This window comes from Pogoniulus pusillus, chromosome 17 (genome assembly GCF_015220805.1).
Source record: "Pogoniulus pusillus isolate bPogPus1 chromosome 17, bPogPus1.pri, whole genome shotgun sequence".
In the NCBI taxonomy this organism is placed as follows: domain Eukaryota; kingdom Metazoa; phylum Chordata; class Aves; order Piciformes; family Lybiidae; genus Pogoniulus; species Pogoniulus pusillus.
Window position 1 is genome coordinate 23,557,877 of NC_087280.1, and position 24,277 is coordinate 23,582,153.

Sequence of the window (24,277 nt, forward strand, 5' to 3'; positions counted from 1 at the left end):
CTCCAGGGAAGGAGATTCCACAACCTCTCTGTGCAGCCTGCTCCAGGGCTCTGCAGCCCCACAGTGAAAAAACTTTTCCTTGTGTTTCCATGGATTTGCCTATGCCTCATCTCCCACCCACTGCCCTTTGTGCTGCCACTGGGCATCACCCAGCAGAGCCTGGCTCCAGCCTCCTGCCACTCACCTCTGAGGTGTTTATAAACATGAATGAGGTCACCCTTTAGCCTCCTCCTCTCCCAACTACAGAGCCTCTGCTCCCTCAGGCTCTCCTCATCAGGGAGATGTTCCACTCCCTTAACCACAGAGTCAACCAGGTTGGAAAAGACCTCTGAGGTCATCAAGTCCAATCTATCCCCTAACCTTTCTCATTAACTAACCCATGGCACCAAGTGCCTCACCCACTCTTTGTTTGAACCCCTCCAGGACTGGGGACTCCACCACCTCCCCGGGCAGCCCATTCCAATGCCAATCACTCTTGCTGTGACGAACTTCTTCCTCACATCCAGCCCGAGCCTGCCCTGGTGCTGCGTCCTCTCGTCCTGTCACTATTTGCCAGGCAGAAGAGCCCAACCCCAGGCTGGCAACAACCTCCTTTCAGGCAGTTGCAGAGAGGCAGCCCCTACCTGGTGTGTGTTGATGGAGTGGAGATCTGCCACCGTCCAGTCGACGTCGGGCAGCGGCGAGCCCGAGCCGTTGCAGGTGATGACTGCATTCTCCCCTTCCCTCACTGTCAGGTTCACATGGCTCACACTGATCTCAGGGAGGTCTAGGAGAGACAAACAGCAAGGTGCTTAGGTGGGGAGCAGAGGTGCTTACTTCCAGCCAAAGGACCCAGATCCCACCAAGCTTTTTTCCCCCCAAGTCAGCCTCCCGCAGCCCAGGATGAGTAGCAGGAGAGAAGAGAGTGGCTTTGTCCTGCTTGGTGACAAAGAATGGTTTAGGTTGGAAGGGAGATCAAAGCTCAGCCAGTTCCAACCCCATGCCATAGGCAGGGACACCTCCCACTAGAACAGGTCACTCAAGGCCTCATCCAACCTGGTCCTCAACACTCTCAGGGAGGTTGTGGAGCACAGAAGCACCCAACGTGATCAAAGATCACGTTGGGTGCTTCTGTGCTCCACAACCTCCCTGGGAAACCTGTGCCAGTGTCTCACCACCCTCAACCTGTGCCAGTGTCTCACCACCCTCAACCTGTGCCAGTGCCTCACCACCCTAACCTGTGCCAGTGTCTCACCACCCTCAACCTGTGCCAGTGTCTCACCACCCTCACTGCAAGCAACTTCTTCCTCACATCCACTTTCAATCTCCCCTTTGCCACTCCAAACCCATTCCTCCTCCTCCTGTCATTACCAGACCTTGTCAATAGTCCCTCCCCAGCCCTCCTGGAACCCCCTTCAGGTACTGAAAGGCTGCCACAAGGTCTCCTGGAAGCCTCTTCTCCAGGCACTGCAGATGTTAGACAAGTGCCAGCTGAACAGAGCCTCCCATCACACTCAATTCCAAAAGCTAGTGTCCAGTTCTGACTGCTTTTCCCTTTGCACAATCCCCAATTCCCACCTCTTCCACTCCCAGAGCAGCTGCTCCAGGGAAGTTGCACATGCTAGGAGAGGATGCAAAATATTCCCACCTCTGGGGACAAGGCACAGAGCACCCAGCAGCCCCCAGGAGGAAAATGTCCCTCTGATTTATAACAATCAAGAGAAGATGACCAAGGCTGTGTCCCTCTACTAACTGCAGCTCTCCCTACACAAGGTGCCCTTGTTCTCCCTCGCTGGTGGCAGAGATCCACTGATTTATGGTGCCTCTGATTTACACCACTTCCTTCCTTGCCATCACAGGTGCCAAATATCTCACAGCACAAAACCAGACAGAACTGGATGCAGGAAGGGCAAACATCTTTCTCGCACAGGGGAGGTCTTCTGGGCTCTTCATAGAGGCAAACTGATCAGGCAGGGCAGGAGAGAGCTCAGCAGTGGACCCTTCCCATCACAGCATCCATCCCAACAACCCAAAGCCAGGGACACACAACCCTTCCGTTGACACCAAGGAGTTACAGCAGGAGGGAAACTGCACTGGGCTGATTTGGGGGGATGCCAGGAGAAACAAGGCAGCAGCCAAGGTCTGGCAGAGCTGCACAGGTGAGCAAGAATCCATGGAGAGAAGATAAAAAGGACACACATCACAGAACCACAGCACCAGGCAGGTTGGCAAAGCCCCTCAGGAGCACCAAGCCCAACCTAGAACCCTGCTCTACAAGATTCACCTTAAACCACAGCCCCAAGCACCACAGCCAAACCACCCTGAAACACACCCAGGCTGGCTGACTCCACCACCTCCCTGGGCAGCTCATTCCACTCCCTGACCACTCTCTTTTCCTAATGTCCAATCTAAACCTCCCCAGCCTCAGCTTGAGGCCATTCCCCCTTGGCCTGACTCCCATTCCCTGTGAGCAGAGCCCAGCAGCAGCCTCTCCACAACGTCACAGAATCAACCAGGTTGGAAAAGACCTCTAGGATCATCCAGTCCATTATTCCTGACACATGTCCCTTCAGGCAGCTGTAGACAGCAAGGAGCTCTCTCCTCAGCCTCCTCTTTTTCAAGCTAACCATCCCCAGCTCCCTCAGTCATAGTGGTTTAGGGTTGGGAGGGACCTCAAAGATCACTCAGGTTTGGTTGGGAGGGACCTCGAAGATCACTCAGTTTTGGCTGAGAGGGACCTCGAAGATCACTCAGTTTTGGTTGGGAGGGACCTCGAAGATCACTCAGTTTTGGTTGGGAGGCACCTCGAAGATCACTCAGTTTTGGCTGGAAGGGACCTCAAAGATCACTCAGTTTTGGCTGGAAGGGACCTCAAAGATCACTCAGTTTTGGCTGGAAGGGACCTCAAAGATCACTCAGTTTTGGTTGGGAGGGACCTCAAAGATCACTCAGTTTTGGTTGGGAGGGACCTCAAAGATCACTCAGTTTTAGTTGGGAGGGACCTCGAAGATCACTCAGTTTTGGCTGGAAGGGACCTCAAAGATCACTCAGTTTTGGTTGGGAGGGACCTCGAAGATCACTCAGTTTTGGCTGGAAGGGACCTCGCAGATCACTCAGTTTCAACTCCCCTCCATAGGGACACCTCCCACTAGAACAGGTCGCTGGTTTCAAACAGGGCCACACCAAGCTACAGCAGCCCTCAGGATCAAAGGACAAAGACAAAGGTGGTGTTGTCACAACACCCCCCGGGGGCTCTGAACGCCTGAGCAGCAAGCCTCTCCCTCTAGAGGAAAGCAGCTCACTCTGCCTCCCTGCTCCTCCCCAAGGAGACTGCGAGGCCAGAGGAGATGCTTGCCCTGCACGGCAGCACATTTGGGCTCTAAGAATCAGCACCTCCTTGTCCCCTGGAGCCCAACAGCACCACTGCTGCAGTCACCTTTTCTCCTGTCCCTGATCCTTCAGGCTTTTTTTGTTGTTGTTATTTTCCTTCCCCTTTTAATCCTCGTGGATTATTCTTCCCAGGCAGGGAGGAAATTACAGCACACTCCAATCTTTTTTAGCCCATGCAGGCACTCTTTGGCCACTTGCCAGAGCTGAAGGAAAAAGGGGGACAGCATGAACTTGAGGGGACATAAATAAACTAAGCCATGCAAATCCAACTGCTCCTGCTGGTGTTGCCTGCTACTGCTGCAGGAATCACAGAATCAGGCAGGTTGGAAGAGAGCTCCAAGCTCAGCCAGCCCAACCTAGCACCCAGCCCTGCCCAACCAACCAGACCATGGCACTAAGTGCCCCAGCCAGGCTTGGCTTCAGCACCTCCAGCCACAGCCACTCCACCACCTCCCTGGGCAGCCCATTCCAATGCCAATCACTCTCTCTGACAACAACTTCCTAACAACATCCAGCCTAGACCTGCCCTGGCACAGCTTCAGGCTGTGTCCCCTTCTTCTGTTGCTGGATGCCTGGCAGCAGAGCCCAACCCCACCTGGCTACAGCCTCCCTGCAGGGAGCTGCAGACAGCAAAACCAACAGACCCCAGATTCCTAGAGCAGAAAGCAGTTAGAGAAAGAAAACCTCTGGGTTTCCTGCCTTATTTTTTCACCTCCTTTTCTTTCCACCTCCTTTTTTTTCAGCCTGCAAGCCTGACAGCTGCTTGCATGTAGACAGTTTAATTGTTCTGCTGAAGGTGCAGCTCCTTCCCCTTCCCCTGCAAGGGAGGCTTTCCAGTAATGGGGATAGCAGAGCAAGGGCTGACACTGAACAGACAGCTGATGTGTGAACAAGGTGAAGGAGGAAGAAAAGGAAAGGGTAATTTCTGAACATGCCTCACGTTGCTCCTGGGGCACCACAGGACTCTCTTAAAGCATCAGCAGGAAAGAGAAAGAGTTACAAAGTCACTGCTGCCTCTTCCCTGCAGATATGGGCTTTCAGTTAGGGAAAACAAAAGAAAGGAAAAGACTAAAACAAAAGCAAGTGAATAAAGAGATGTATTTCCTAGGAGGCGTTGCAAAAGACACAGTGGCAGAGTCTTGTAGCAATGAACTGTCAGACAGAAGAGCAGCAAGGTGAAACACATCCCTCCCGGTGCAGGCTCATCACCAGCAGCCACACTGCAGCGCCAGAAATGCCCCAGGCCAGCCAACCTCCTCACACACACACAGCAGTCCCACACTGACCTCAGAGGCAGCATTTCTCACCCACAAACTGCCCCCTGGAGCAGTCAGAATCATAGAATCAGCCAGGTTGGAAGAGAGCTCCAAGCTCAGCCAGCCCAACCTAGCACCCAGCCCTGCCCAACCAACCAGACCATGGCACTAAGTGCCCCAGCCAGGCTTGGCTGCAACACCTCCAGCCACAGCCACTCCACCACCTCCCTGGGCAGCCCATTCCAATGCCAATCACTCTCTGCCAGCAACTTCCTAACAACATCCAGCCTAGACCTGCCCTGGCACAGCTTCAGGCTGTGTCCCCTTGTTCTGTTGCTGGGTGCCTGGCAGCAGAGCCCAACCCCACCTGGCTACAGCCTCCCTGCAGGGAGCTGCAGACAGCAATGAGCTCTGCCCTGAGCCTCCTCCTCTCCAGGCTAAACTACCCCAACTGTGTTCTGCTGCCCTTGGCCACACGCTGGGCACGCTGCCAGGCCAGGCTGCGCAGGCAGATGGCAGCAGGCAGGGCAGTGCCCCTGGCAGCCAGCAGCCCTTACCGCACTGGCTGATGTTCATCTCCTGCAGGCGGATGATGCCTGCGTCCACGTTCATGCAGTACAGCTCCTGGCGCTGCAGGCTGGCCTCGCCCTTCTCCTGCCACAGCTGGATCCAGCGGATGTCACAGCTGCAGTTGAAAGGGTTCCTCTCTAGTTTCCTACGGGCAGAGAGAGCATGAGAAAGGAGGGTGGGGTAGGGAAGGACGAGCGGGGCCATCAGCTGGCTCCAGGCTCCCCAACAAAGACACAACCGCGCAGCTGCAAGGGCCCCTTTAGAGCTGAGGGAGAGCCTCCTGCATGCTCTTTGCCTGGGGTCTTCTGGCACTTGCTGTTGATGTCTCTTCTGCCTCCAGAGGCACAGGGGTTACACACCCAGCGCTCACACAGCCTCCTTCCTGCGCTCACACGAGGTCTTACATCCCCCGGGGCAGCGCAGGGATACAGGAAGCATCGTTCACCGCAAGAGCTGCACATCTGCAGCCTGCTCCCGCAGCAACCCAGGTACCCAACACATACACCCCACAGCAAAGGAGCAGGACCCAACACATCCATCCCACAGCAACCCAGGTACCCAACACATCCATCCCACAGCAAAGGAGCAGGACCCAACACATCCATCCCGCAGCAACCCAGGTACCCAACACATCCATCCCACAGCAGAGGAGCAGGACCCAACACATCCATCCCACAGCAACCCAGGTACCCAACACATCCATCCCACAGCAAAGGAGCAGGACCCAACACATCCATCCCACAGCAAAGGAGCAGGACCAAACACATCCATCCCACAGCAAAGGAGCAGGACCCAACACATCCATCCCACAGCAGAGGAGCAGGACCCAACACATCCATCCCACAGCAGAGGAGCAGGACCCAACACATCCATCCCACAGCAGAGGAGCAGGACCCAACACATCCATCCCACAGCAGAGGAGCAGGACCCAACACATCCATCCCACAGCAGAGGAGCAGGACCCAACACATCCATCCCACAGCAGAGGAGCAGGACCCAACACATCCATCCCACAGCAGAGGAGCAGGACCCAACACATCCATCCCACAGCAAAGGAGCAGGACCCAACACATCCACCCCACAGCAAAGGAGCAGGACCCAACACATCCACCCCACAGCAAAGGAGCAGGACCCAACACATCCACCCCACAGCAAAGCAGCAGGCAGCTTCCCCACTGTCCTCAGGTATTGACTCATGTTTTCCAAGCCCACTTCAGAGGATGTCCAAGAGCCTGCACCTCCAGCCCCTACCAGTGCTCAGTGAAGCTGGCAGCTCTTCTCCTGAGTGCCTTGTAGGGACACAGCCTCCTGGTGACCTGGGACATGAGCTAATGAACAGCCTATAAATGCTTTTTAATCAAATCAAGCTGCACTGCACTGAGACCCTGCTGACCTGGCCAGGAGCAATGGGAAAGCAGCACTGCCTTTAATGTACTTCACTTAAAGCACACTTAGATGTAGTTTATGTAGCAGGGCTGTTTATTACAATTGATTTTTCCCACCTATTAACAATTCCATTTACATTTTTAAAGCCCTTTACGGCTCTCAGGGGCAGGTCCCAGCAGGGAGGAGAGGCCCAAGGCTCAGTGTTCAGTTTTGGGCTCCCCAGGTTAAGAGGGACAGGAAGAGTCCAGTGGAGGGCTGCAAGGATGATGAGGGGACTGGAGCAGTGACTGAGGAGGAGAGGCTGAGTGACCTGGGGCTGCTGCTGCAGAAGAGAAGACTGAGAGGGGATTGAACCAATGTCTATAACTATACAAGGGCTGGGGGTCAGGAGGGGGGGACAGGAGGGGGGGACACTGCTCCCTGGGATAGGACAAGCAGCAATGGATGGAAGCTGCAGCACAGCAGGTTCCAGCTCAACACAAGGGGCAACTGCTTGGCTGGAAGGGTCCCAGAGCCCTGGCACAGGCTGCCCAGAGAGGTTGTGGAGTCTCCTTCTCTGGAGCTTTTACAGGCCTGTGTGGATGTGTTGCTGTGTGCCCTGAGCTAGATTGTGTGGTCCTGCTGTGGCAGGGGGCTTGGACTGGATGAGCTCTTTGGGTCCCTTCCAAGCCCTGACATCTGTGAGCTGTGACAAACAGAATCCCTAACATGGGCTGCAACAATCACAGGAGAGCCACTCTGAAAAACAAAAGATTTCCCCAGAGAGCTGTGAAGAGAGAGCAGGGAGCAGAGGAGCTGCAGAAGGTGAGCTCAGTCACCCAAAAGCAGAAGGCCATCTCCAAAGATCAAACCACTCCTCAGACCCTGCTGTCACACAGGCAGAAGCTCCTTTCTGGGCTGCTCCACATGTTCCTGAAAAATTCATGCTTGCTTTTACAAAATTAATTCCACCAACTGCAAGGACTGGGGAGCAACCTTCCAAACATGCAGCTGCTCTGCCAGCAGCACAGGACTGCAGAAGGAGGAGGAGGAGGGAACTTCTGGCAGTGCCCAAGGGCATTTGAACCCTAATAGAGCCACTTTGAATCTCACAGAAGCAGTCAGGGCTGGAAGGGACCACAAGGATCAGGCAGTTCCAACCCCCTGCCATGGGCAGGGACACCTCACACTAGATCAGGCTGCCCACAGCCTCATCCAGCCTGGCCTGAAACACCTTAAAGGATGAGGCTTCCACCACCTCTCTTGGCAACCCCTACCAGGCTCTCACCACCCTCATGCTGAACAACTTCTTCCTAACCTCCAGTCTAAGTCTCCCCATTTCCAGCTTGGTTCCATTCCCCCCAGCCCTATCCCTACCTGACAGCCTAAAGAGTCCCTCCCCAGCTTCCTTGTGGCCCCCTGCAGATACTGGAAGGCCACAAGGTGGTCTCCTCAGTGACTTCTCCTCTCCAAACTGAACCACCCCAAGTCTCTCACAGCCTGTCCTCGCAGGAGAGGTGCTCCAGCCCTCTCATCACCCTCGTGGCCCTTCTCTGGACCCAATCCAGCACTTCTCACAGAACAAATGCCAGCTAGCTTTTCTGTTTTAAGAACAGACACCAGACTCAGCCTCACTCTCTGACTTCTCATTAGTTCAGTCCTTTCCTGTCAAGAGCACAGAAGCTCCTGCAAGACAGGTACAAGGCTCAGACGAGCAACTCAAAGGCCAAAGCAGTGAATTGAACAGAGCAAAGCAGATTCCACAGTAATTTGGTGGCACCTGAATGACAGGACACTGCCTGACTGCTACAGGAGGTGCTGCAGAGGATTTGCATCCTCTTCAGCACAGCCATGAAACCACACTTCCCCTCTGGATTCTGCCAGGTCACTGCTAGCAGCATGGCACAGTAGATGGTGCATGGGTAAGAGCCAGGGACTCAGCTAGGGGCAGGGCAGGCAACTGGAGCTGTGTGCTGGATCCCCCAGACAGCTGGGGGGGAGCTCAGAGGCAGCAGGAGAGAACTGCTGCTCCTCAGTGTCCTCTGCAGGGTGTGAGGCTGGGGAGCTCTGCTCCTGGAGTGAGGCCAGAGGAGGCCACGAGGATGCTCCCAGGGCTGCAGCAGCTCTGCTGTGAGCACAGGCTGAGGGAGCTGGGGGGGTGCAGCCTGCAGAGGAGAAGGCTCCAGGGGAACCTCAGAGCTGTCTGCCAGTGCCTGAAGGGACCCTGCAGGGAAGCTGCAGAGGGACTTGTGCTGAGGGGGTCTGAGACAGGCCAAGGGGAATGGTTTGGAGCTGAGGTAGAGCAGGGTTGGACTGGAGCTGAGGAAGAAGATCTGCAGTAAGAGGGTGGTGAGAGCCTGGCACAGGCTGCCCAGGGAGGCTGTGGCTGCCTCCTCCCTAGGGGTTTTCCAGGCCAGGTTGGATGAGGCCTTGAGCAACCTGGGCTAGTTGAGAGTGGCAGAGGGGTAGGAGTAGATGATGTCTGAGGTCTCTTCCAGCCTAAAACCACTCTGTGATTCCATGAAACACCCTGGTGAAGCAGGACTGCCAAGAGAGCTGCTGCCCTGGCAGCTAAGGGCAGGTCTGTAACAGGCAGCACCTTCCTCACCCATTGCTAGTTCATGAAGGGCCACGAATAACACAGCAGCAGTGGGCTCCAGAGCAGGACTTACCCACTCACAACCCACCCCAACAGCAGGCCTGGAACTGGCTCCAGCCAAGCCTCCCCTGCAGGGGCTTCTGCACCAGTTACCTCCCAGCACCAGCTGGCAGTGCCAACAGCCCCCAGCAGCTGGCAGGGCACAGTGAGTAGCAGCAGCACCCATTTCCTCTAGCACCCATTGCAGAAGCACTCTGGACAGGCAGGAGCTGCCCTCCCTCCTTGCTTGCTGCCTGCCCTGTCACAGAAGGTAGCTCTCTAGAGAGGTGCACAGAGGTTTCCACACTCACACTCCCCTGCACCTGCCCAAAACCTGCACCTCCCTTTCTCTCCCCTGACCACCTCCCTTGCAGGGATCATTAGGATCTGCAGCTCCTTCCAGCTCTGTCTCCCACTGCTTCTGTGCCACATATCTCTGCTGCCTGTGATTCTGCTTGCTAAGCTAAGTGTATTTTCCACTCTCTGTAAGGAGGAGAAACACCTCAGGGATAACAAGGCACTCACTGGCCAAACCCCACCATCAGACCAGAAGACAGCATCACAGGCTACTGGGATGTCTCCCACCACAGCAGGAGGGACAAAAGCTGATGCTGAACCACACAACAGGGCAGCCAAGAGGTCTTTGCTGCTGTCAGTGCAACAGAGTCACAGGGAGGATGGAGGCAAGTGGCTCCTTCTCATGAGACACACCCAGCACAGATTACTCCTGGAGAGGCCAAGCAAACCCTGGGCCTGGAAATGCTGCCAAAGCATTGCTTGGTTACAGGCACTCAGGAGCTGTGCACACTCCCACACCTCCTGAAGGTCTTGGTTCAAGTGGAAAAGGCCCTGTGAGGAACAGCAAGGATCACAGCCACAAGAGCTGAGCACTCTGCACCAGCAAAGCTGTTCCTGCACCAAGGAGCTGGCCCCAAAAAGGGACCAAATGTGCACCCAAGCCAGAGACATCCACCAGCCCCAGGTGAAGCACAGGCTGGGCTCCAGGCACAGCTCCTGCAGAGTGTTTGGGATAGAGGGAAACTGAGGCAATCCTGCCCCACACTCGTTCAAGGGAGCGATGAGAGAGCTGAGGATCCCACCTGGCTCCTCGAATCCAGGGCAGGGGAGGGTGAGGGAGATGCAAGGGAAGGGAGGGGAAGCAGCAGGGATCTCCACCAGGGCTATGCTTTTGGTGCTGTTACATCCTGCATGTGTGTGGCCCAACTGTGGCATCCTGGAGCACTGCCTGATGGAGAGAGGCTGAGGGACCTGGAGCTGCTTGGTCTGGAGAAGACTGAGAGGGGATTGAATCAATGTCTCTAAATCTCTGGGGGTCAGGAGGGGGACAGGCTCTGCTCACTGCTCCCTGGGATAGGACAAGCAGCAATGGATGGAAGCTGCAGCACAGCAGGGTCCAGCTCAATGCAAAGGGGAACTTCTTGGCTGGAAGGATCCCAGAGCCCTGGCACAGGCTGCCCAGAGAGGTTGTGGAGTCTCCTTCTCTGGAGCCTCTCAAGGCCTGTCTGGATGTGTTGCTGTGTGCCCTGAGCTAGATTGTGTGGCCCTGCTGTGGCAGGGGGGTTGGAGTGGATGATCTCTTTGGGTCCCTTCCAACCCCTGACATCCTGTGAGCTGTGATGTGAAAGGCTACAGCCATGAGCTCACCAAGTCAGCTCTTCAGAGACAGTGATGCTGCAGGTGCCTGACTAAGCCCAACTTTATTCCCTGGACAAAGCTGTATCCACTGCCTCCCCACACTGCCTGGAGAGCCTGCACAAGGGTGGAGCAGTGCTGGAGAGGGATGTCAGCAACATCCCAGCACTCAAAGGCCAGGCAGAGCCTCAGGCATACACAGAGCAGGACTGCATTCAGGCTAGGCAGCAAAACCAGACACTCCCTGCCCCCTGCCTCCCCAGCCACCAGCTAAAACAAAACTGTCTGCAGCTCAAGTGTCTCAGAGGGCAGTGGAGATCCCTGCCACACTTCTCCTGTCTCTTTTCATTCCCATAAAGCTGCTGCCAAGGCTTCACAAGCTTGCAATTAAAACACTCTTCCTACCTCGGGACCAAGAGCTCTTCCCCGTGCCTGAGAACTAAAAAGCAAGCACCCAGCAGAGCAAGCACAGGAATCTAGTTCTGCTTTCCTTCATGTCCATTTAGCTCCCAGAACCTGAGCTTCTCCCAGCAGTGCAGCCAGCCACCTTCTCCCTAACCCCCCTGCCAGAATGGGGTGGGATGGAAAAGGGAGAGGGAAGCTGACAACTGGGTTAGGTAACAGGAGCAGAGAATCGAGCAGGTTGGAAGAGACCTCCAAGCTCATGGAATGGTTTAGGTTGGAAGGGAGCTCAAAGCTCAGCCAGTTCCAATCCCCTGCCATAGGCAGGGACACCTATCACTAGAACAGGTCACTCAAAGCCTCATCCAACCTGGTCCTGAACACCTCCAGGGAGGTAGTGGAGCACAGAAGCACAGAATGAGATCAAGGATCACACTGGGTGCTTCTGTGCTCCACAACCTCCCTGGGCAACCTGTGCCAGTGTCTCACTACCCTCACTGCAAACAACTTCTTCCTTACATCCAGTTTCAATCTCCCCTCTGCCACTTCAAACCCATTCCTCCTCCTCCTGTCATGACAAGACCTTGTCAATAGTCCCTGCCCAGACTTCCAGTACAACCTAGCACCCAGCCCTGCCCAACCAACCAGACCATGGCACTAAGTGCCCCAGCCAGGCTTGGCTGCAACACCTCCAGCCACAGCCACTCCACCACCTCCCTGGGCAGCCCATTCCAATGCTTGGGGTTGTTGTGGCCACCTGGGCACTGCTGCCTCCTCTTCAGCTCCTTTCTCCCAGCACCCCCAGCTCCCTCTCTGCCTGCCTGCTCTCAGCCACTCTGTCCCCAGCCTGTAGTGCTGCTTGGGGTTGTTGTGGCCAAAGTGTAGAACCCTGCCCTTGGCCTTGTTCAGTCTCATCCCATTGGCCTCTGCCCACCCATCCAGCCTGGCCAGGTCCCTCTGCAGGGCTCTGCTACCCTCCAACAGACCAACACCTGCTCCTAGCTTGAAGTCATTTGCAGACTTACTGATGCTGGACTCAATTCCATGGTCCAGATCATCAATAAAGAGGCTGAACAGGATCAGGCCCAGCACTGATGCCTAAGGCACACCACTAGTGCCAGCTGCCAACTGGATCACAGAATGGTTTAGGTTGGAAGGGACCTCAAAGCTCAGCCAGTTCCAACCCCATGCCATAGGCAGGGACACCTCCCACTAGAACAGGTCACTCAAGGCCTCATCCAATCTGGTCCTCAACACCTCCCTGGGAAACCTGTGCCAGTGTCTCACCACCCTCAACCTGTGCCAGTGTCACAGCCTCCCTGGGCAACATCCCTCAGAAAGTTCTTGACCCATTTCAGAGAGCAGGCAGGGACCCAACTGCATGGCCACAGCTCTATCAGTGTGGCTGTTGGTGGCAAGAAGGGTTTGCTCCAGAAGCACAGACCATGTGGAGTTGGACTTGCAGCACTAAGAGGGACACTGCTGTCCCCCATCCCCCCCCAAAGCCTGTCTCTGTAGCACTGCAGAAAGCTCCTGCAGGGCAAGCTGGCAGGGGGGTGCTGGTGGCAAGATGCTGAGGGCTACAAGAGATGTAATTGGATCCAGAGTCTCAGGTCTTTCTGGGAAGGAATTTCTCATAGTGCCAGCCCTGAGCTCTCTGAGGAGATGACAAAGGAAGCCAAGGACACGACAGAGGAAAGCAGCTGTGACTCCTGGATAAGAAAGGCTCTAAGTCCAATGTTTATGAGCTGTTGCATGTGTTAGATGCTTCCCTGTGCACACTCAGCTTCAGACTTAGCAGAGCTCTGCACACATTAGCCTGAGCCCTGCTGGTCAAGGTCAGCCTCTGCTGTGGGAATTAGGGCTGGAGTTACTGGAAACCATTCCAAGCCTTGCTTCTGGCCAGGAGGAGATAGATAGTACTCTTTGGAAGTGTGCCTCTTTTCTGCCATCCTTTCTTCACTGAGTCAGCAGGGAGGGGGGTGTGTGGGGGGGGAATCTCAGCTCTGCTGAACAAGAAAGGGAAGACAGCTTTAAGGCAGCACAATCTTCCCAAGCCTGTGATGCTCTGCATGCAGCTGGGCAGCTGCCTCAGGCCCCAGGCTCCCATTCCCTTGCCTTCTCCCATAGCATGCCATGATCTTCCCATTAGTCTCCTGCTCTTTCCTCTTCCATGCTCACAGTGAGTGGCTCTGTCAGGTCTCCTGTTCTCTGGAAATCTCCATGTCACACTAGTTGTTCTTCCTCCACTTCCAGCACTTCCCTGGCAGTGATCCTGCCCACCTCTTCCCTTCCTGCAGGCTCTGCAGCTCAGAGCTATCTTGGTGCAAGCTGCAGACCAGCCTGTGCTGGTTGCCCACCCTCTGGATCCACAGCTGCCTGGTAGCACTGAGGCACTGCCACTCAAAGCCAAGTGCACTGCTGAACCACTGCAGACCTGCATCCATTTGTCCCTCCAACTCTTGCATAGAAACACAGAATCAGGCAGGTTGGAAGAGAGCTCCAAGCTCACACAGCCCAACCTAGCACCCAGCCCTGCCCAACCAACCAGACCATGGCACTAAGTGCCCCAGCCAGGCTTGGCTGCAACACCTCCAGCCACAACCACTCCACCACCTCCCTGGGCAGCCCATTCCAATGCCAATCACTCTCTCTGACAACAACTTCCTAACAAGATCCAGCCTAGACCTGCCCTGGCACAGCTTGAGCCTGGGTCCCCTTCTTCTGTTGCTGGCTGCCTGTCAGCAGAGCCCAACCCCACCTGGCTACAGCCTCCCTGCAGGCAGCTGCAGACAGCAATGAGCTCTGCCCTGAGCCTCCTCTGCTGCAGGCTGCACACCCCCAGCTCCCTCAGCCTCTCCTCACAGGGCTCTGCTCCAGGCCCTCCCCAGCCTTGCTGCCCTTCTCTCAACACCTTCCAGCACCTCAACATCTCTCCTGAATTCAGCAGCCCAGAACTGGACACAGCACTCAAGGTGTGGCCTGAGCAGTGCTGAGCACAGGGCAGAAGAACCTCCCTGGTCCTGCTGCCCACACTGCTCCTGAGCCAGCCCAGGATGCCATTGGCTCTGCTGCCCACCTGGGCACTGCTGCCTCCTCTGCAGCTCCTCTCTCCCACCACCCCCAGCTCCCTCTCTGCCTGCCTGCTCTCAGCCACTCTGGCCCCAGCCTGTAGTGCTGCTTGGGCTTGTTGTGGCCAAAGTGCAGAACCCTGCCCTTGGCCTTGTTCAGGCTCACCCCATTGGGCTCTGCCCACCCATCCAGCCTGTAGAATTTGTCCAGACCTAACCCTCTGGGGCAGAGCAGACTCTTGCCAGTGCCCGTGTCTGCATTTGGCACCTTCTCTCCAGAGCCACACTCAGGTGCTGCTGCTCAGCCTGCCTTGCTCAGGCTCTGTGCTGCTGCACTCTGCTGCTCACCACTTTCTTCGTTCCCAGAGAGTTCTGGCTCCGTTTCAAGCCCTTGTGTGATGTCAGCCTGCAACTCCCCTTCTAACTTTGAGCAGTGCTTCACAACTCTCTTTATGTGGGCCATGTATTCTCTCTCCTTCCCAGCTTCTGGAAGCCTTCTTGGAGCTCAGTGTGCCAAAAAGCTGTCTGCTGCTCACCCATCCTCTGCACTTCTAAAAACAATTACAGTCTTTCCCACTTTGGCACATTCATTACTAATCTCTCACTCCCCTCAAGGTTTGCTTTTCCTCCTCAATAGGTCCCATCAAAGGATGGTTTAAGTTGGAAGGGACCTCAAGGATCATCCAGTTCCAACCCCCTGCCATAGGCAGGGACATCTCCCACTAGAACAGGTTGCTCAAGGCCTCCTCCATCCTTCTAGCACTCAGGACCATGACCACTCCAGAGCAGATAAAATGGTTTTGACTGAATTCCCAAGCATCTTTATGTGAACTCAGAGGCCATAGCTCAGGCTACAGCCTCAGGCTGTCTCCTCTCAAACCCAAAGTTCAGCAGGACAGTTTCATGCCCCCAGAAAGGACTCTGCTGACACATTTCCCTGCCACATTGACTCCAAACATCCCAGTGGGTATCAGCTAAAACATCCCTCTCCTATCAGGCTTTGGGGTACAGCATCACTGTGTTCTGACCATCCAACCTGTGCTCACATGGATGGAGGATCCAGAGTGGCAAGGTGCCCAGAGGGGACTGTTTGTCAGGAAGCATCAGTGACAAAGCAACTCATAGGATCAACCAGGTTGGAAGAGAGCTCCAAGCTCATCCAGGCCAACCTAGCACCCAGCCCTGGCCAACCAGCCAGACCATGGCACTAAGTGCCCCCGGCAGGCTTTCCACGGAAAGGAGAATTCAGGAGATACACTTGCCTAGGCTCTGACTCCAGCCCAGCAACAGCAAGCAGGTCAGACTCTGCAGGCACATGCATTTGGAGGTGTAACCTGACCCAGAGCTGCTGCCAAGGGGTAGTTTGCCAAGACCCCTTCTGCAGCATGATGGCAGAAGAAGTCCAGCCAAGGCTCCAGCCCCACAGCACACATCACACCCATGCTGCTTTCCCACCAAGCAGCCCTGCAACCTCCAATCTCTAGCTGCATTACTTCTCTCATCAATCAGAGATTGCTGTCTCCAAGAAAACTGCTCTGAGCACAGCTCCAGCCAGGGCCGAGGAGCTCAGTTCCAGGCAGGGCCAAGGAGCTCAGCTCCTTCCTGCTTGCCAGGCTGCAGAGTGCTGTGGCTCTGCTGACACTGAACCAAAGTCACTCCAAGCCATGACAGCTTCCCAGCACAGCCAGACCTCACAGAGCTGCATTCTTCAGCAGGTGGGGACAAGTACCCCCTTGCTGCCAAAACAGCAGCATCACAAATCCCTTCATAGAATCAGCCAGGCTGGAAGAGAGCTCCAAGCTCATCCAGCCCAACCTAGTCTAGGTGACTGGACAGGGCTGGGTTATAGGTTAGACTGGATGATCTTGGAGGTCTCTTCCAAACTGGGTGATTCTATGACAGCAACCCTGTGCTGGGCTGCATCAAGAGCAGTGTGGGCACAGGGCAAGGGAGGGGATTCTGCCCCTTGGCTCTGCTCTCCTCACACCCCACCTGCAGTCCTGGGGGCAGTTCTGGAGCCCCCAGCACAAGTAGGACATGGAAGTGTTGGAGCCAGTGCAGAGGAGGCCACCAAGATGCTGAGAGGGCTGCAGCAGCTCTGCTGTGAGGACAGGCTGAGAGAGTTGGGGCTGTGCAGCCTGGAGAAGAGAAGGCTTCCAGGAGACCTTGGAGTGGCCTTGCAGGATCTGAAAGGGGCTACAGGAGGTCTGGGGAGGGACTATTGACAAGGTCTGGTAATGCCAGGAGGAGGAGGAATGGGTTTGGAGTGGCAGAGGGGAGATTTAAAGTGGATGTTAGGAAGAAGTTGTTTGCAGTGAGGGTGGTGAGACACTGGCACAGGTTGAGGGTGGTGAGACACTGGCACAGGTTGAGGGTGGTGAGACACTGTCATAGGTTGCCCAGGGAGGTTGTGGAGCACAGAAGCACAGAATGGGATCAAAGATCACATGTGATCAAAGATCCCATTCTGTGCTTCTGTGCTCCACTACCTCCCTGGAGGTGTTCAGAACCAGGTTGGATGAGGCCTTGAGTGACCTGTTCTAGTGGGAGGTGTCCCTGCCTATGGCAGGGGGTTGGAACTGGCTGAGCTTTGAGATCCCTTTCGACCTAAACCATTCTATGTCCAATCTCAGTTTTGCCAGGTGGTGCAGTGCCAATAAGGTCTAGGAATATAAATGACTCAATGCTCTTAGAGCCCAAACTTGAGCTAGGCTTGGAGAAAAAAAAATATTTAGGGGGTTAATCAGCCAGGAGACAAAACTTCAAATTCAGCATTTTTAACTCTGCCAGCCAAGAGTGCCACATCAGAAGGAAGTTCCTCTGGGGTCTAATGTCAGCTATTAGTATTTTTCATTGAGCAGCTGGACAGAAACAAATTAGGCAGAAGCAGCAGCACCAGTAGCACACTTACTGCCACTTGAAAGACTGTCTTGACTCATCACAAGTCACTTAGAATCATAGAATCAGCCAGGTTGGAAGACAGCTCCAAGCTCAGCCAGCCCAACCTAGCACCCAGCCCTGCCCAACCAACCAGACCATGGCACTAAGTGTCCCAGCCAGGCTTGGCTGCAACACCTCCAGCCACAACCACTCCACCACCTCCCTGGGCAGCCCATTCCAGTGCCAATCACTCTCTCTGACAACAACTTCCTAACAACATCCAGCCTAGACCTGCCCTGGCACAGCTTCAGGCTGTGTCCACTTCTTCTGTTGCTGGCTGCCTGGCAGCAGATCCCAACCCCACCTGGCTACAGCCTCCCTTCCAGCTGTATTGATCATCAGTGAGGATGAATGGAGCTTCCCAAAATCCTCTGGGACAAACCCTACACACACATAAATATATATATATAATTTTTCAGACCCACCAAACAACTCTTCCTAAACTTCAACAAACAGCTCAGCAGAGCAAGGCTCCATTGATTTGGTGTCCACTTACTCTTCCAGCACAGTGTGGAATGCTCCATCAATAATTCAGCAGGCTGAAAGCCACCCCTGCCCCAAGAGAGAAAGCAGCTCATCTCCCACTGAGGAGCTGGGAGGTGCCCCAATTCCTAAGGAGCAAGAGAGTCATTCACCTAAAAAGCAGAGGTGTCTCATAAAGGATGTCCTCCACAGGCTTGCAGGGGGGTAGGGGTTGGAAGGGACTCAAAGAGATCATCCACTCCAACCCCCCTGACACAGCCAGACATCACAATCTAGCTCAGGGCACACAGCAACACAGCCAGACAGGCCTGGAAAGGCTTCAGAGAAGGAGACTCCACAACCTCTCTGGGCAGCCTGTGCCAGGGCTCTGAGACCCTTCCAGACAAGAAGTTGCCCCTTGTGTTGAGCTGGAACCTGCTGTGCTGCAGCTTCCATCCATTGCTGCTTGTCCTATCCCAGGGAGCAGTGAGCAGAGCCTGTCCCCCCTCCTGACCCCCAGCCCTCAGAGATTTAGAGACATTGATTAGATCCCCTCTCAGTCTTCTCTTCTGCAGCCTAAGCAGCCCCAGGTCCCTCAGCCTCTCCTCACCAGGCAGTGCTCCAATCCCCTCATCATCCTCTTGCCCTCCCTTGGACTCTCCCCAGCAGATCCCTGTCCCTCTTCAACTAAAGGAAAACATCAGCTGAAGGAAAAGACTCAGCCCTGCCCTGCCACATGAGGAGCAAGTGTTGGAGGAGAAGATCTGCTGGGAAAATGAGGCCTAGGAAGGCTTTCTAATGTGCTCCCAGAGTTAGCCAACCATTTCCTACCCCAAGCATGACTTGTTCATCATCCTGACGTTAATTAGCCAGCTGCTGTGAAGCTAAAAGAGAAGCAGTTCTGCTCTGCTGCTCCCATACCCAGGAACCCCTCCCAAGGATGGTGCTGCCCACTGGAGTTTTGAGGCAATTATTCACAGGCTTCACAAATAGCTCTGTTTGGAAAGGAGTCCTCCTCTCCAGCCTCCCCTCTCCTCCCAGCAAGGGACCTGCAGGGCAGGGGACTTACAGTTCATAGAGTCGCAGGGTCTGGAAGAGTTGCCATGAGAGAGTGGTGAGCCGGTTCCCAGAGAGGTCTCTGAAAATTAACAAGAGAGGGGAGGGGGAAAGGAGAGGGAAGGAAAAAAGAAAAAGGAAAAAAGAAAAAGGAAACAGGCAAAGGAAAAGGAAACAAAAAAGACAGGGAAAAAGAATTCATGGTAAATAAATTCCTCCTGCAAGTGGCCCTGCCGCCTCTGCAGAGCTCAGCGTCCTCCTCACCAGGGAGGCTGCCAAGCACTTTCTGACCCAAGTTTGGATTTCCTGATGAGAGATTTTAATGAGGACAATCCCAAATGGAAGCTTCTTTTTCTCTACCATTTCTGGGATTGGTCGTTTTGGGGTTTTTTGTTTGTTTCAGTTTTTGTTTTGCCCTCCCAAGGAGAGAAATGGTTTGGAGTCTGCTGCGGTAGTCAGAAAGGTGAAAAACAAACCCCAAAAGACAGGGAGGTGTGGGTGGTTCTTGATCAGGAATCATGGAATGGTTTGGGTTGGAAGGGACCTCCAAAGGTCACCCAGTTCAACCCCCTTGCAGTCAGCAGGGGCATCCTCAAGTCACGTTGAGATCAGGTTGCCCAGAGCCCTGGCAAGTCCGGTGGGCACCAAGCATTGCTTCAGCCCACTGTAGTGGGGGGGACCAACCTCCACCCCCATGTCAGATGTTTAGCTCCAAACTGATTCAGCCAGAGCTGTCCTGCTCACACAGCATCACAGAATGTCAGGGGCTGGAAGAGACCTCCAAAGCTCATCCAGCCCAAGTGCCCTGCTGAAGCAGGACCTCCTAGGGCAGATCACACAGGAACACATCCAGGCAGGTTTTGAGTATCTCCAGAGAGGGAGACTCCACAACCCCCCCCAGGCAGCTCTGCCACCCTCACAGGGAACAAAATGCTCCTTGTGTTTAAATGAAACTTCCTGTGGCTCAGCTTCCACCCAGTGCCCAGGGAGGTGGTGGAGTGGCTGTGGCTGGAGATGTTGAAGCCAAGCCTGGCTGGGGCACTTAGTGCCATGGTCTGGTTGGTTGGGCAGGGCTGGGTGCTAGGTTGGGCTGGCTGAGCTTGGAGCTCTCTTCCAGCCTGATTGATTCTATGATTGCCTCATCAAGCCTAACCTTGAATATCTCCAGGGGTGAAGCCTCAACCACTACCCTGGGCAATCTATTCTGGGGTTCCACCACCCACACAGCAAATACTGTGGAGCTCAACCAACCCTAAGCAGAAATCTCCACAGCTCATCCCATCCAACCCCCCTGCAGAGCAGGATCACCCAGACCAGAAAGGACAAACCTAACTTAATAACTTGAGCCCACCCCTCCAAAAAAAACACATCAGCTACAAATCTCATCCTAAAAATAGTAACAGTGATGTTCAAATGACAGCAGGATGAGTACCCAAGGTGGTGTCACAGGAGCTGCAGCAGCTCAAAGTGTCCCTCTACAGCTGTGTGCTCTCTGCACCCAGGGGTATCACCGCCACAGCAGCCAACAGCTCCCCAGCCCTCTCTCCATCTGCTCAGACTTGCAGAGACATTAATCTCATCTAGCTGAGAGAGCTTTGCAACCCAGCAGACATCACCTCCTCAGCTGAAAGCCAGAGAGGATGAGTGTAAATGCAATCAAAGTACTAAAAACAAGAGGTGGGGGGGAACAGGCATTGTTTGGGGCAGAGTGAGCAGAAGAGATGCCCTGGGCTTCTGTCTAAAGCTGTGAGGAAACCTGTCCTGCAGTGGGAAGCCTTCCTGAGGACACTTGGCCAGCCTGAGGGCTACCAGCTGATAGAGCAGCCCATGGGGTGAGCACAACCCAACCCCACCTGGCTACAGCCTCCCTGCAGGCAGCTGCAGACAGCAATGAGCTCTGCCCTGAGCCTCCTCTTCTGCAGGCTGCACACCCCCAGCTCCCTCAGCCTCTCCTCACAGGGCTCTGCTCCAGGCCCCTCTCCAGCCTTGCTGCCCTTCTCCAAACACCTTCCAGCACCTCAGCATCTCTCCTGAACTGAGAGTCTTCTCAACTGAGGGTCAGAGGGTACTCTCCTCCAGGCTGCACACCCCCAGCTCCCTCAGCCTCTCCTCACACAGTCTTCTCTTGTCCAGGCTGCAGAATCCCAACTCCCTCAGCCTGTGCCACCTACACCCATGCAACGCTGTGAAGCTCCAAACTCTGCAATTAGGAGCAGAGAAGCCTGAAGCTGATGCAGCAAACCTGTGTCCCAAAGGCTCTCCAAGAACCTGGCAGAAGAATAATCCCACCCACCAGGCCAGCACAGCTCTGCCTCATTAAATCCTGGCTCTGCTTCACGTCAGACCATGCTGCTGTGGGGAGCAGGGGGGGGCTCAGTGCACAGGACTAAGATCCTACCTCTCCCCAGGCTGGAGACAAGACTGCTTCCAGCCCCCACTGAAGTTTGGAGAGGTGGCAATAAATAGCAGGTGGAGCTAAGGGAGAGAAAATAAAAACAGTGCAAAAGCCTCCCCCTTTAATCCACCCTGGAGGCACTGAGCACCTGGAAACTTTGCAAAGGACAGATGAAAAGTAGGAGGAGAAGGAGCAGCTCACTGCTACTGAAAAGCAAGGCAGTAAACTCCCTCCCCCAACCCACTGAGAAGGAGGAAGCGTAAAGAGGGATGCATGAGAGACAGCAAGATGTGGGAGAGAGGCAGAGATGCAGAGGAGGGAGTGAGTCTTGCTGGAATGTCCTTTCTCAAAGGTCATGTTTTGCTACATTAGGCAGAAATGTCAAGAGAAAATTGGATTCTGAAAGAGAGGAGGAAAAAAAACCCAACAGGCTTGCCACGCAAATAAGGGGATCAAAAATAGCATGGTCGTGTTGCTACAATTTAGGGCACAGAGAGAGGGAGGAAGGAAACAGCCTCACTGATGCAAGGAGCTTTGCCAGGCAGATGTGCTCTGCTCCCCACTGCCTGCAGTCACAGAATCAGGCAGGGCTGGAAGGGACCACAAGCAGCAGCCAGTGCCAACCCCCCTGCCATGCCCAGGGACACCCTACCCTAGAGCAGGCTGCACACAGCCTCAGCCAGCCTGGCCTCAAACACCTCCAGCCATGGGGCCTCAACCACCTCCCTGGGCAACCCATTCCTGCCTCTCACCACTCTCCTGCTCAACAACTTCCTCCTCACCTCCAGCCTCACTCTCCCCACCTCCACCTTTGCTCCATTCCCCCTACTCCTGGCACTCCCTGACAGCCTCAAAAGTCCCTCCCCAGCTTTTTTGTAGCCCCCTTCAGATGCTGGAAGGCCACAAGAAGGTCACCTGGGAGCCTCCTCTGCTGCATCCTGCACAGCCCCAACTCTTTCAGGCTGTGCTCACAGCAGAGCTGCTGCAGCCTCTCAGCATCCTCCTGGCCCTGCTCTGGACACACTCCAGCACCTCCACAGCCCTCTTGGCCCAGAGGCTCCAGAGCTGGACGCAGGACTCCAGGTGGGGTCTCAGCAGAGAGGAACAGAGGAGGAGAATTCCCTCCCTGGCCCTGCTGGCAATTCAGTTTCCAGTCCCTGGAAACCAACTCCTACCACCTCCACCCTCCCCCCAGACAACGACCCCCTGCAGGCCTCAGGCAACTAGGAGATGGATCTTCACCTGCAGACACCTTGCAGCAAGCTCTGTTCTCAAAGGCCAAAGCTACCCTTCAGGGAGCTGCAGGCAGCAATGAGCTCTGCCCTGAGCCTCCTCTGCTGCAGGCTGCACCCCCCCAGCTCCCTCAGCCTCTCCTCACAGGGCTCTGCTCCAGGCCCTTCCCCAGCCTTGCTGCCCTTCTCTCAACACCTTCCAGCACCTCAACATCTCTCCTGAATTGAGGGGCCCAGAACTGTAGACATCTTGGTTGTGTTCCCAGTAGAGTATAAAAGGAGAGGAAACTGGGGCAAAGCAAGGTCCTCCCAGCCAGGAGTAGTCTTCTCCCAGCTCCAGCTGCCCACTCTGTCTTCCCACCACTGTTTCCAAGGCTGAAAGCCTCTTGTCATCTCCAAATGGTTTGAAGCTGAGGCAGAATAGGTTTGGACTGGAGCTGAGGAAGTTCTTCAGCAGGAGGGTGGTGAGGCTCTGGAACAGGCTGCCCACAGAGCCTGTGGCTGCCTCCTGCCTGGGAGTGTTGAAAGTGAGGTTGGACTAAGCCTTGAGCAGCTGAGTCTAGTTGAGAGGTGTCCCTGGGCATGGTGGTGAGGTTGGAGCAGAGGATCTCTGAGGTCCCTTCCAACTTAAGTCATGCTGTGGCTTTCTGAAGTCCCTGCTGCTTGCAGTGAGCAGAGCCCCCACCCTCCTGTCCCCTGGCTGCACAGTGCCACTCCCTCCTCCCTGACCCATTTGCTTTCCCTCCAACCCAGCTGCATCCCATTAGTCACTGTTCTCAGACCACTCCTAGAGACTTCCAATGTCCTCATCCACGCTCAAATTTCCTGTGACCTTCCTCACTTCTACATCCTCCCAGCCCACCCCCAGCATCCCAACCAGAACTGCTGCTCCTACTGTCCCACAGCTGCTCCCAAACATCCTTTGCAAACCTTCTTCTCTTCAAACTGGACCAAAAGCCATTTTGTCCATCTGAGGAGACATCCCAGAGCAAACTCCCCCAAAGCCCTCCAGAGCAAAGCCTCTCAAAGCCCTCCAGGGGAAAACCTCTCAAAGCCCTTCAGAGCAAACTCCCTCAAAGCCCTCCAGAGCAAACACCCCCCAAAGCCCTCCAAAGCAAAGCCTCTCAAAGCCCTCCAGAGCAAACACCCCCCAAAGCCCTCCAGAGCAAAGCCTGCCCTTTGCCAACATTTCCTTCCCTCCCACCAAAGGAGGGCCCAGTTGGCTCTGTAACAGGAACACCTTCAGTAGCTCAGACCAAACATTTCCCCCCAGCCCTTCCCCTGCCTGAGGCTTTTATCTGAAACCAGGAGGAAACAGCAGAACTCATCACACCACTGCTACTAATTCAGCCAGGAACAGACACCCAACACAGGCAACTTCAGCCTGAGCAATTAAAACCTGGCAGAGCAACAGGCAAGTGGGAGCAGCCCTGCAGCAGAGCATGCCAGGCAACCCTCACGACAGCCTCATGCACCCTGCAATAGCAGAGAGCAGCAGATGAGAGGGGGGGAAGGAAGCAGGAGGCCTCCCCTGCATGTCTCTGCAGAGCAGACAGGGATGGAGCCCAGGCAGCACTTGAGCTGCTGCTTTGCCACAGGCCCTTTCCTCCAGTGCTCACAAGGTGCTGCCTGCCATGGAAGCAGTCTCTAGAGATAGCTGCCAGGGGCCCTTTTTCATTTTTTTTTGCCCCTGGAGCAGGTTTCAAAGGAGTTGGGTAGGGAGAAGGAGTTGAAGCTCACCTGGAGCAGCTCCGGGGCAGCAGACACCCAAACCCCCTCCTGACTCCAGCTTCGTGCTGCTCCCCTCCTCCTGCTGCCACAACAGCAGTGTCCCTAAGCCTCCTGCTTTGCAGGTGCCTCATCACACC

The 24,277-nt window shown here is 55.1% G+C and overlaps 1 protein-coding gene across 12 annotated transcripts in view; it reads right to left on the reverse strand.

Moving 5' to 3' along the window:
* The window catches only part of NTRK3 (neurotrophic receptor tyrosine kinase 3), a 293,014-nt gene that overhangs the window by 207,035 nt on the left and 61,702 nt on the right, over positions 1–24,277 (reverse strand). For all 12 annotated transcript variants that reach the window (XR_010305437.1, XM_064158080.1, XM_064158077.1 and 9 more), the window contains 3 exons: positions 18,796–18,864; positions 5,183–5,340; positions 624–766 (listed from right to left, as the gene is read on the reverse strand). Coding sequence is in view for 11 of the 12 variants with exons in the window: in XM_064158080.1 (XP_064014150.1) it covers positions 624–766; positions 5,183–5,340; positions 18,796–18,864 (370 nt within the window). In the remaining variant the exon portion in view is untranslated. The remainder of the gene's footprint in view (positions 1–623; positions 767–5,182; positions 5,341–18,795; positions 18,865–24,277) is intronic.